Source organism: Protopterus annectens, chromosome 15.part0 (assembly GCF_019279795.1).
Source record: "Protopterus annectens isolate FY-2018-M chromosome 15.part0, PAN1.0, whole genome shotgun sequence".
Lineage (NCBI taxonomy): Eukaryota > Metazoa > Chordata > Ceratodontiformes > Protopteridae > Protopterus > Protopterus annectens.
In genome coordinates this window covers 264,475,252-264,488,318 of record NC_056749.1, presented here as the reverse complement: position 1 = coordinate 264,488,318, position 13,067 = coordinate 264,475,252, and the positions used below count along the sequence as shown (strand labels likewise).

The window sequence follows — 13,067 nt, the reverse complement described above, 5'->3', positions numbered from 1 at the left end:
TTCACATTTCTGCCACCAGTTAATTTATCACTGTGGACCCTGCAAACTGTGCCTTTGCCAACAATACGCACACAATGGATATTGGTGCATTAGACTGTGAAATCACCATCCACACCCAAAGAAGCCTCTCCATGAACAGTTGAAGAACAGAGTTGTGTATGCTGACTTCTCAGGAATTCACTTGCTGCTCGCCTCATCCCAGTCTCCTTACAGTGATATCTTACCAGCAGTAACTGTGTCTTTGCTAAAAAAGTACAGTTGTGTTAACGGAACTTACCATAACAGTACATGTTTGATCACTGCTGCAGTAACCTTAGCTGTATGGGTTCTGTCCTGCCAACGATATCATAGTAGGCCAACTTCCAATGCTTCAGGGCATCTTCCATGTTTACTTCTCATTGAGTTAAAGTTATAACTTCAACAACCCCCCCCCCAAGAAAGTTTCATCTCCAAATAAGACAGCATACCTTTGATTGGAAGCTGCAGTCCAAGGAAATCAAAAGTCTACTGGCTCCTCTTCCACAGGGGAAAAAAAGCTTCTGTTCCACACAGTTTGTCACATTTCATATCTCTGCTGCACCTTCACTGGAAAAAAAAAACGTTTGCGGGTCTTGTACAGTTCTACATAATGACAGTTGAGAGAGTCTAGCAAAATAGCATCTGACATACTTAAAAACTTGTACTGGCAAATAACGAAACAGTTGTCTTAAATTTGTAGTAATGTGGCAGGTCAGGGGCTAAACCACCCTGTACTTTTTCAGAGCCTGATGTGATGGCATGCATTGACAGGAATTATTTATGTCTTTGAATGTAGGAAGTAAAGAATTTTCAGAATTGTCTTAAGCCAGGGAAGTCAAAGGAGGAAATCCCAACAAGTTTGCATGCTGCAGAAGTGGCATTTTCCTTCATCAAGCTGTTTGGGTAGTACATGTTTATTGTTTTTTGTAAGTAAATTGAAAACTGTGCTCTTCAGCAGCAGATTATTTTTTCCATCATACAGCCTGATGATTCACAGGTATTCTTGCTGATAAATATTGTACCCTCATGTTTGTAGCCTATGTTTTATAGAAAAAAATACAATAATTTTGAAATCCTCAGATTTTTCAGATGTTTTAGTGAGGCCTGTTACAGTTCTGGTGGGACAGTGCTACAAGAAGCTGGTTTCAGAAGCTTACATGAATACCTGTTTTCATTTTCTCTCATTTTTTTTTAATTTATGTTTTTACTGTCATTGCTCATTTAGGTTGCTCTTAGGGTTTTTCAGCTGCATGTGCATTTTGCACTATACATTGATTACTAAATGTTTACTTTGTGTTTTAAATAGGTCCTGAAAGTGTTTATACAAAAACTGCTCAGGAGATTGTAAATGTCTGTCACCAGACATTGTCTGAGGTATGTAAATGTAATCAAGTGATTTGTGCCATACAATATCAATTTTTTTTCTTGCCCTGAAATGTCTTTATTATCTGTTGTGCAGCATGATTACTTTGCTTGTCTTTGTTCTTTGTAGTATGATGAACACCTGACTCAGCTGGAAAAAGACATTTCTGCAGCCAAGGAGGCAGCTCTGGATGCAGCAGATCTGGAAAGCTTTGATCCTATGACTCCAGGACCATTTACTCCTCAGGTTAATAAGATAGTGTAGACAATAGTGTTATTTAACTGATATCATTGCATGGCCCTTGTAAGTAACATCTTATCATGTCTGTCTTAAAATTTTCATCTGTGAATTAAATATCTGATATAGGGCATTCCATTGCCACCAAGTAATATGACTAAGATTGCCAGAGTTTACACCATGTCTACAGTTTTTCTCAGGCTGTTGGCCCCTCTCCTTACCTATAATCCTGGGCAAAGAAGAGCCTTCTAGATTTCTTTTCTTAACTGCCAAAGACAATTACCTATTCTTAGACCATCTCAGACTGTTGTGAAATTTTATGATCTTTTTGTTCAAAAAAGTTCTTTTCTTTTACAGTTTTATTGTTACTGTTCTACTAATTTACTCCTCTCTTGTGCACTTTTAGGATTGTTCTACTAATTTATTCTTCTCACTCTCTCTTGTGCAGTTTCAGGATTGTTTTATTTATTTATTTTTTGGAATAGACTGAATGCCAGCTAACCATAAACTTCTCTGAAGTCATTGCTGCTTTTCCTGTCACATGCTTAGCAATTTTCATCTTCACTTCTTGTTCAGCTGTGTAAAAATAGAGAGATTTTTGGTCTTAGTTTTTTCCAGATATGTGACTTTCTCAATAGATTGGTGTGCGTTTATTTAGATTTGCAGTTTTGCTGTTTTTCAGTTTTTTAGGAACTTCGCTATGGACAAGAAGGATTTTGAGGGAATTTAGAAAGTTTAGGTGTGGAAGCTGAATTCTATCTCAGGAAAAATGTGATCTGTTTGTGTCGATTGTTTTGGATGAGGGGCATGTTCTGCATTTTCTGAAGAAAATAGTCGGAAACTCAAAATGTATATCATTATTTAGTGATTTCAATCCCAGTGATTTGCCAGCAAAACAAAATTGAGAAACAGACCTTTAAGAATGAGGTAAAAATCTGAACAGTCTTTTGAGAATGTAGAGAGTTGAGAGTTCTGGATGTAAGAAAGCTGTAATAGCTACCATTATTATATAAGTGTTTTTAAACACTATTTCTTTATGTTTGGTCTATGTGTGTGTATGTTTGAGAGTGTGTGTGTGTGTGTGTGTGTGTGTGTGTGTGTGTGTGTGTGTGTGTGTGTGTGTGTGTGTGTGTGTGTGTGTGTGTGTGTGTGTGTGTGTGTGTGTATTAAATACTTATATTTTGGATGAAAAATACTTCCTCCATCAGCATTTACATGTACTACAGCAAGTTTGAAAAAGGTGGAGGAACTATTTTCCATAAAAAAATATGAAAAAATTCATACTAATATAGTAAGAATAAACAAGTAAAACAAAACAATTTTACAGACCATTTTGTAAGCACAGTAGTGCCATCCAGGGTGTGTGGGGCCTCAGAACATTCCTGAGCTTGCGTTGCTTGTACAGTAACACACACCCTGTTGGGAATTATTGCTTGCTTGTCACTGTGTCAGTTCATCTCACCAGGCCGTGTAAAGGAACCGGTCCCTCTGAAATGGATGTTAGACGTGCAGTTATTGATGTCATTGTTTACTGGGCTCTTAACATTTCACTGTGGTCTTTGTGCAGGTACAGTATTTATTGACTGTGCTTTCATTGTCTGGTTGTTTTTAGCTCGTATATTTTGCATATAACCCAGAGATGGCAGAAAAGAATATGTTGGGATATTTACTTCTTTCCCCTCTTCTCAGTATAATACAGGCTACTAAGAGGCGACCTCTGTTTTGCATAGAGAGCCTCAACAGACTGTATCCTGTCAAACTATTACACATTTGCAAGTTCATTTTCCTCAGTTGCAGTTCTCCCAATGAGACTAACAGATAACATTATAGCAAGGGCAATAGGCACTGGCCTAACAGTCCACTGTCTTGTCTGGCTATGCTCAACTGACTTTGCCTGGGGATACAGAGGCAACCTTCATCAGTGTGTTTCTTGGCAGGACCCAGCTGTGTGACTTTGCTGTTAATTCTGATTTGGAAAGGAAGGAACAGGATGGTAAGACTTAGTGCTACTGGAGTCTGAATTGAAGCTCCCCAGAGCTTTTTCTACAGAATACAGTGGGCCCATGCCACGTTCAGGCATGGCTAACAGCAGTATAATAGCCAAGATTCTGGTGCACCCATGAAAATTTCCAGAGTGGTTGCTTGCCCAGAGGCAGTAACAATGAGCAGAACAGCCAGGGATTCTGTAGTTCCTCTTTGGGAACAGCAGTCTAATCCCTAAAATCTTTCCCGTCTGTTCCACTCTGGAGATAGCTGCAGTCATCTGTTCCTCCACTTGTCTACGTGAACAGTTGTCACATGAGACATGATCAGGACAGTAATATCCAGGAGTTGTACCATTCCCTTCTACACCCTTCTTTTGCAAAAGTCTATCACGCCAGACAATCCCACCTGATCAAACGAGTGTAGTGTTGAACTTTATACAAAAATAGGACCATAATGGAAATACCACCTGATCAGAATGGGATTGAGTACTATTGCCGTCCTTTGGCTGAGACATTAAACCGATGTCCCTTGTGCTTGAGTTAGTGGTAGCCCAGGTTGATGTAAAAGATAGCATGGCACTTGTTAGAAAGGGTAGGGGAAATTCCCCTAAACGCAATCCCTCACAATGATCATCAGATGCTTGTCAATGATTGCAGCAAACCGGAGGCTGTAAGGCACAGAGATACTTCTATACTTGAATGACTGGCTCCTAGCTGCTCCAGTATTGGTCACTTTATTAGTGTCTGTAAGAGTCTCTTCTCACATTTTTCCAATCCTTGAGAATAATATTTAGCACTAAGGTCACAGTTAATGCTCTCATAAATGCCCATATTTATTGGTTATATTCTGGGCACATACACTTAGAAGGCCTTTTTAAGCTCAGACAGGATTTTGCCCATGAAGAATGTTATGAATTAAGTTCAGCAAAATTAGTCAGTTTGAGCCTGTCATAATATACGGGTCTGTAACAGAACATCAAAGTTTGAAAACTTTGAATGTTCTAATATCGACCTGTTTTAATCGAACGCTAAAAATAGCAAAGCTGCAGAACACCAAATTCTTTCCTAGGGAAAGAATTCGGTTGGCCGGTTCTGCGACTTCACTATTTTCAGCGCTGTGGTGGAGATTTACGGATCAGGTTCAGGTAAGTGTGCGATTGTGTGGTTGTTAGGGTTAGGGCATGGGTTAGATGAGTTAGGGTTAGGGTGCGGGTTAGGTGAATTAGGTTTAGGGCCGGGTTAAGTGAGTTAGGGTTAGGGCGCGGGTTAGGTGAGTGTGCGATAGTGACGGACCTTAGGGTTAGGGTTTGGGTTAAGGTAAGTGGATAGATAGTAGTGTATGTATAGTTTAGTGTAGGGTTAGTTGTAGGATTATAAGTGTATTTGTGTGTATTGATGTTAGGTGCGCTTGTGTTGTGTGTATGTGTTTCGGAATAGCGAATTTTTCCCAAGGAAAAAATTTGCTGTTCTGAATGTTCAATATCATGTGGTTTAGATATTTTAGGTTCGATGAAATAGCGTTTGCTATTTTCATCTTTCGATAACGTGATATAAACGCCAATATACATGGTTCCCAATGCTGGGTTACATATGAGTGTTACAGTGGTGAATTGACTTTCAGGTCCCATGACATTCCTAGTAAGGACTTACAAACATTGCAGAAATTATTTGAGCTGGACGTTACACAAGCTCCTTTTTTCTGGGTGTGCCATTCCTATCTCGCAGTCATGTCTGACCATCACTACTGAATCTTCTGCTCTAAGGTGAGAAAGGCATTTTCAACATTACAATGATTGTGGTCACAGACTGAAGCTAATTTGCATTTTAGTGTTCTAGAAATAAGGATGGTTCTCCTCTTAATGCAGGCCTTTGAGGATTTCCTCCCCCCATGGTGCATTTGCCATCCACAGCAACAGTAAGGCTGTGATGCGGTATCTTAACAGAGATACTCACTTCTACTTTGCTTTCCAGGAGGCAGTGTCCGAGTATGGAAATTTGCTTTGTCCACCATTTGCCTTCTGATAGTCAGTCACATCTCAAGTGAAGGCAGCCCACTAGCAAACTAGCTCATTCCCTGCTGTTGTCTGATGCCGTACATATAGCCTGTCAGTCTAGTGATAATGTAAAAGCTCTTCCATCACTGGAGAAAGTTTTGCTGCAATCTGTTGGCATGCCCAGTGAGTGCTAAATGTGGTAACTTCTTTTCACTTGTTACCTGCCTTGGGAAGATGTCCTTAGATGCAGTCACTCAGAAATGTCCCCAGGACTCCTCTACACTTTTCTGTCATTCCCTCATTCCACTGGTATTTTCAGAAAGTGAAATTGAGCAAAATCAAGGTCATTCTCATATTTCTATATTGGCCCTGTCAAGTTTGAGTCCCCTTGCAATGGACTTACCCTCTGAAGAAGTTTCTATATCTGAGACCTGTCAGAAAGCTATTAACACATTGTGTGTTAAACCTAATGGATACAGGACACGGCTTACCAAGGCAAGGTGGTTCAAGTTGTGACTTCTGCTCAGAGACCTACTGCTAAGAAAGATTTGAAGAGCAACTGGATATGTTTTTCACTTTGACAAAGGGAATTGGGTCCATGTACTGCCACTGTTCCAGCTGTCCTTGATTATTTATCCAAGATTTTTGACTCTGGTTTAAATTGTTTATCTAGTGAAGTTCATGTAGCAGCTATCTCCAGTTGTCATCATTGGGCTTACTCCATGGACTTCCAAGATGGCTACACACTGATCAACAGCTTAACTTTAGCTCTCCCATTGTGAAAACAGAAGCTGTGACACAAATGCCAGTAATATTGTCATCCTGAGTAAAATTCACTTATTGGCTAGTATGTACACTGCTTGGATGCCTGCAAAGAAAAAACTAAGAGAACCTTAAAGAAAATCAACAAGATAAGATGATGAGAAAACACTGATGGGGAAGAATCCTGCAGCTGTTCAGCAAAAAGTGTTCAAGCTTCAGCTTTGGTGCAAGACATGGCTTCCAGTAATCCAGAGGAGAAATAGGTCCAATGTGCTCAGAGCTAATTAAAATAAAACACTGAAGGAGTATATCAACTCAGATAACAAAAGACAAGAAAAAAATGGAAGAAACTTTAAACAGCTATTAGCTGAGCTGATAAAACTGCAAAAATCAGAAATCAAATTGAAGAAAAGGCTGGCTGAATATGAGACTGTTCAAGAAGAGATATTTCAAAAATGGTAGAGTTACAGGTGAGAGCAGGTAGGGAAAATCTGAGATTTTCTGCTGTACCAGAGAAACTAGAAGGAAAAGAATGTATTAATTTTATGAAGCTGCAAATAAGCAACTGGACTGGCATTCCACAGCAGAAACTGTTAACTGAAGGGCACACCATGTGAATGCTCTAAATATGGCCAAGACCTTTGTTAGTAAAGATGCAAACTTGTCAACAGAAAGAGTCGATCCTACGAAAACTGTGGCAGAAGGGCAAAGTGTTAAAAGTTGAAGAGAGTAGAGTGTTTGTGGAAAATGATTATTCACTGTACACCAGGCAGAAGATAACTTAATTCCAGCAATCAGGGAATGTCAAGAAGCTGGTGTGAAATTCAAGCTGCTGTATCCAGGTGTTTTCAGAATATTTTTCCTGGAGGATCAAAGTAATTTTTTGATGTAGAACAGGTTGAGGAGGATATACAAAACAGACAGAGAATAGCATGGGAGTTGGCCAGAAGAATCAGGGGTACCTGGCACTGACCCGGAATCTGGAGTTGGATTATTGAGGTGACCAGAAAGAAGACCAGCAACATGGAAATTAGTGAATAAGTGTGAGACTGCAAAGTATCAGTTGCATTTGTAAAATATGGATATATAAGAATTAAGTGGAAAGAGTGAACTTGTGTTGATTTTGTTCAACTTATGGGGAACTAAAAAGCATTTGTCTGATTTCATGTTATTAATGTTTGTAAGGTCTCTGAGGGGAGGGTAAAAGAAGAAAAAAGGTAACTGTAAGTAAAATAATTTATTTTAACAGTATTTCTTTGAAACGTTTCACAGTATAAATTAAATAGTATATAGTAAAGTATTTTAGTTCTTGTACGCAATAAAGTTGCTCAAGTAAACAGATACTTCTCTTTCTTCTTCTTTGGTATTAAAATGTAGGCATTACAGTGCAAAAAGTGAAGAAAATCCAAACAGAAACAGGTGGGGATAGGGTGCAAAAGTACATAGAACATCATATCTGTACGGCTGTGTGTTTTCTTACTTTTGCATAGGTGAATGCCTGCATTAAGACTCATGGCTTAATCTAATAAAACATTTTAAGTGGAAACAAGAGAATATGCGAACACTGAATGTAATGAAAAGTTTTCCTTTAGCAATGAATGTTTCAGCTTGTTTTACAAGCTGCAGAAGAGGGCTGCATTTTTATTTTTTGTGTTACATTTCTATGAGACAGGCTGCTGATAGAGCAGTAAAAGATAGAACACTGCTTTCTTCAAGGCAAAAAGTTAATGAATTCTGAAAGCATGCAAGTTGTTTTCACATCTGGGGATAGAGATAAAAAAAGGAAAAGAAGAGAAAACATATACCAGTTAGTGTAATTAGAAGTACAGGCAGTAACATGTCTTGGCATGGATAACCTCAATTTCAGGTTAATTAGAGCCTGTGTTAGCAGCTGTCTATTTCACACAAATGTTGCTATTAGGAGTGTTAAACTTCATTCTTTGAAGATTTACATAATTAGGTGTGTTTGTATTAAGTTAATAGGTTATGGGGTGTTTTGAGTGTGTGTGGTTTTTTTTTTTTTTTGTTTTTTTTTATTAAAAAAAGTTGAAAACATGTTCCAATGCTGATAAGAAAAAATGTATAAAGGATTAACCTGACAAACATTAATGGGTGCATATATCACAAAAGCTAGAAATAGACTTTTAAAAAAGCCATCATATGCAACAAGTGGGAGTAATGGTGACACTTTCCATATTGTTTTGGAATGTGAATGGTCTCACAGGTATAGATGTAAAGAAAAGAATACTTAATTATATTAAGAATTGCAGAGTGCAAATAACATTGTTACAGAAGACACATTTGGAAAGAAGTGACCATGTGAATTTGATAAAAAAAGGATTTCCGAATATATATTCTGCAGAATATCTGGGACCAAGGAAAAGAGGTGTACTTAAATTAATTAATTCTATCCAGTAGTGACAAGAAGGGGGGAATAATGGCATATTTGTGGTAATAAGGGGCTACTGGCAAGGGATGAGGGTAATGCTGGCATGTATATATATTCCAGCTAAAACTGCTATTATGGAGCTTTAAAAAATTGGGCGAGGTAATCAGCTTTCAGCAGGGAATATTACCTGTAGGTGGGGACTGGAGTTTGATTTGCAACACTGAGGATATACCCAGGAGGGCTTTGAAGGGAAATTTTAACAAAAACGGTAGATTTCTGAAGAAATTTATGAAAATATTTGGCTCAAAAGACATGCATTCAGTAGCAGGAACACAGAGAGAATTTACATATTATTCTTCAAGGTACAGTAGCTGATCTGCAGTAGAGAGAAATTATATTTCACAGGAACATACGCATTTAATTGAGAATTTTGACATACATCCAATAACTATTTTAGTTCATGCACTAGTAATTATCAAGATAAAAATGCAGGGTAGTGAGGTAAAGGTGAGAGACTGGAGCTTCCCCACCTACTCGTTAAAAGAGAGGAATTTAAGGAATGAGTAATGGAAGTTATCCGGGAGTTATTAGGGAAGACGGAAAGAACAAGTTATAGCTAGTGAGTGAGATAAAATGAAAGTGGAATTTAAAAATAGGGTAGAAATAAAAGGAAAAGAGATCTTGTTAAGAAGTAATAAGAGTTATTTAGAGAGGCTGACAAAAGGTTAAAGTATTACAAAATAAGTAGAATGTCACAGAACAAGAATGTGTACAATTGCAGAGTGCTAAAGGGAAAAAAGGAGCACTTGGATATTATGCGTGAGTTTAGAAAGACTGCTGTTAAGCAACATTTTTCTTTTGATAACTCCAGATCACAAAAACTTTTAGCACAATGACTTGGACAACAGGGAGTAGAAGGGGTTGTTGTCAAACTTAGGGAGCCTATAACAAGAAAAATACGCAGAGATCCTGTACAGGTATTAGAGATGTTTTGGAAATTTTCTAAAAATTTGTATAAAGCAGAGAAGTGGGGGAATCGAGAAAAAGCACAAATGGAAATATTTACTGAAGATGAAAGTATGCCATAGTTAGAGGTAGATGAGGGTCAACTAACAGTTAAGATAGTAGGGGATGAGATAAAAATTATGATGATGTATAAAGAGTCACAGGAAAGTCTGCAGGAATAGATGTTATTCCAGCGGAAGTTTAGAAGCTAGGATTGAAGAATGCAGAAAAGATCTGGAAGCAAATTAAAACCAAGAAAATCCAGAGGTGTTACTGCTCACGGCTGGGAGACTAAACTGAAAAAAACACTCCCTACAAGCTGTCCTCACTCTTGAGAATGCTGATGTCTGTGCTGTCACTGAGACATGATTTAAAGCCACAGAGAACACACTAGCAGTGCAAGGCTATAATGCCTTCCACATATTTAGACCAGGGACTAAAGGTGGAGTTGTCTCGATTTACATCAAATATAAATATACCTCAAGGCTGGTCAAATGGGACAATGCACTTCAGCTTCTCCACATTCAAATCACCATAGGCAAAATCCCATCCCACTTTCTTGCAAGCTGTAGGTCCCTCTTTATGACCCAGGAAACCTATAACATGTATTTAAACTTACTGGAAATATTCAACGTCCAGTCCAATACCATATTTCTGGATGATTTTAATTATCACACTATTAACTGGGAATCATATATGACACTAAACATACATTCATAGAGATTTCTGGATTTTGTAAACACAACCGCCCTGGACCAGATTGCCAGTACCACTAACCAAGGGTGCAAATATACTGGATTTGGTCCTCATTAATATGGGAAACTGCTGCACACTTAGTGTAATGTCTTCTCCAGTAAGGTCAGACCACAGAATGGTCTCCTTTAAAGTAAAAATAAAACCTGGAACCCCAGCTAACCTGGACTATGATAACCTGGCAAAATTTCAAACCCCCATGAACCCTAAGAACACTGCTGTGTACATGGAACTGTTCACAGAACCCCTGTACGAGTATGTTAATAGCCACATAGAGACAGCTATAACCATCGGAAAGAAGTTCAAAACTAACGCAATAAATAAGCCATCCTGGTGGATCAACAGGCTGTGTAACAGAAGGAAGAAATTCATGGCAAAAATTAGGAGGTGTAGCACCTAGCAGGGTAAAAGCACTCTCATCAAACAAGTCAGAGGGCAGATAAAGTCTACCAAAGCCAAATTTGAGCTAAGTTTGGCCTTCCAAACCAAGGACAACCACAAGGCATTTTTAGCTATGTCCACAACCTCAAAGGCAATATACAGTGGTGTGCATTGCTCATTGTTAATGGAGCCACCTGTATTGAGCCAGAAGATATTGCAAACCTACTGGCTGACAAATTCAGCTGCATCATTACCCCTCCCTTCCCCTCAACCTTCACTCAGGAAATGCCATCAGATATAACTGCATCTGCTGTCACTAGGGAGCATTCTAAAGACTTAAACTGTGCCTGTGATATAAATAAGACATGCTGGAGAGACCAGTATGTGTCCCAATGACTACCCCTTCTCTGTAACAGGCTCCCCATCCACGTGAATCAGAGTTCCTTCCTAACCCAGTTCAAGTGTAACTTGGACAGTGGGATGGGGAACAGAAAATTCATCCTTGGTTTGGCACCTATGTCTCTAATGGACACAGGCAGCCTGTAAATGTTTCATCTCCCAAGCCCCTGCTTACACTTATCAAGGGTATGAGAACTTGTCAGAGATTTGGGATGCATGACTAGGCTAATAAAGGCCCTTGTGGTTGTTAACCTAGTAAGCACCTATGAAGGTTTTGTTTGAGTATTTTAAAAGGAGGGTAATCACCAACATCCTTGAAAAAAGTTGTGCTGGCTGTTTCACCTAAAGACTGTAAAGGACCCATCTGATACAGTTTTGTGTAGGCCCATTTCAATTTTAAATCCTGATTATAAAGTGTTTATGCCTGTAATGGCTAAAAGAATGGCAAAGGTGATGACAGAATTGATAAATATGGACCAGTGTGGTTTTGTGGAGGGGAGGCAAATATTTGACAACATTAATAGAACAATGAAGATCCAGAGGGAAACAGAATGTAAGAAAATACTACTGTTATTGGTGGGTCTTGATGCAGAGAAAGCATCCGAAAGAGTAAGTTGGGATTTTATAAGTAAGGTTATGGAAGCATTTGCATTTTCTGATACAGTAAAAAAGGTAGTTAAAAGGATATATGACAAGATTGGAGGCAAAATTAAGGTGGAGGGTTCCTCTCTGATAAGTTGCGTCTGAACAGAGAAACCAATCAGGAGTGTCCTCTTTCCTCTTAGTTATTTGCATTATATTTAGCACCATTGACAGAGAAAATAAGGAACTTGGAAATTCAAGGATATAGAGAATACTAAAAGAAAGACCCATAGTGGTTGAGTTTTTAATTGAATCTAGAATTAAAGCTGCTTTTGAAAAAGGGAAGATTAGTAGGGCATGTAAAATATTGCATGATAACTATAGGACTCAGTCAGAAGAGAGCAGGATAATTGAGACAAGAGATTAAATATGCAATTCACAAAGAAACAGTGGGATGACGTGCAACAAAAATCTAGAATGTTTAGGATTTTTGGCCGGAAGTGTTTTCATAGATACTTTTATACGCCAGGCATATTCCAAAGAATTTTTCCTCTGGTAGATGGTAGTTGTTGGAGGTATAATGGAGAAGAAGTACATGGGCGCACGTGTTCTTGGAGTGTAATGAGTTGGCAGAATTTAAAAATTCCCTGCAGACTACTCTGTCAGGAATACTGGGCAGGCAAATAAGTGCAACTAAGGAAATCAATTTGTTGAGCTAAGATAAAATATCTGAATAGCCTAGACATAGTAAGGCCTTGTTAAGTTTAAGCAATTGCTAGAAAATGGAAATCAAAATCTAAACTAGTTATACTGGAAGTAGTGAATATTTTAGCAGAGATAAAAGATCAGGAAGTGGGATACTTAGAAAACGGTGTGAATAAAGTACATAGAAAAAATGGAAATTATAAGAATAGTACATGCAGAAAAATGTTTTGGAGGAGGAACAGGGTTTAAGAGAGGGTAGAAGTTGAACAGTTTATGTAATGTTGCTTTGATTATATGTTGTATAACGATAAATGTGATGTATAATGTTTGCAAATGTGAACTTGTTAATATGTTGTTTTAATTACTTATAAATGTAAGTTTGCCTGAGTCATAATTGATAATTCTGTAAATGTGATTAAAGAATGGGGCAGGCATGTTCCATGTCTTTACCTTCATTAAAAGTGTATAAACATTTTTTTGAAGGGCGCTTTTTT

The 13,067-nt window shown here is 38.2% G+C and overlaps 1 protein-coding gene across 1 annotated transcript in view; it reads left to right on the top strand.

The window, feature by feature from the left end:
- Positions 1–13,067, top strand: part of TAF1 (TATA-box binding protein associated factor 1) — a 2,792,652-nt gene that overhangs the window by 2,368,474 nt on the left and 411,111 nt on the right. The window contains exons 35-36 of the mRNA XM_044057257.1: positions 1,325–1,392; positions 1,511–1,627. Coding sequence (XP_043913192.1) covers positions 1,325–1,392; positions 1,511–1,627 — 185 coding nt within the window. The remainder of the gene's footprint in view (positions 1–1,324; positions 1,393–1,510; positions 1,628–13,067) is intronic.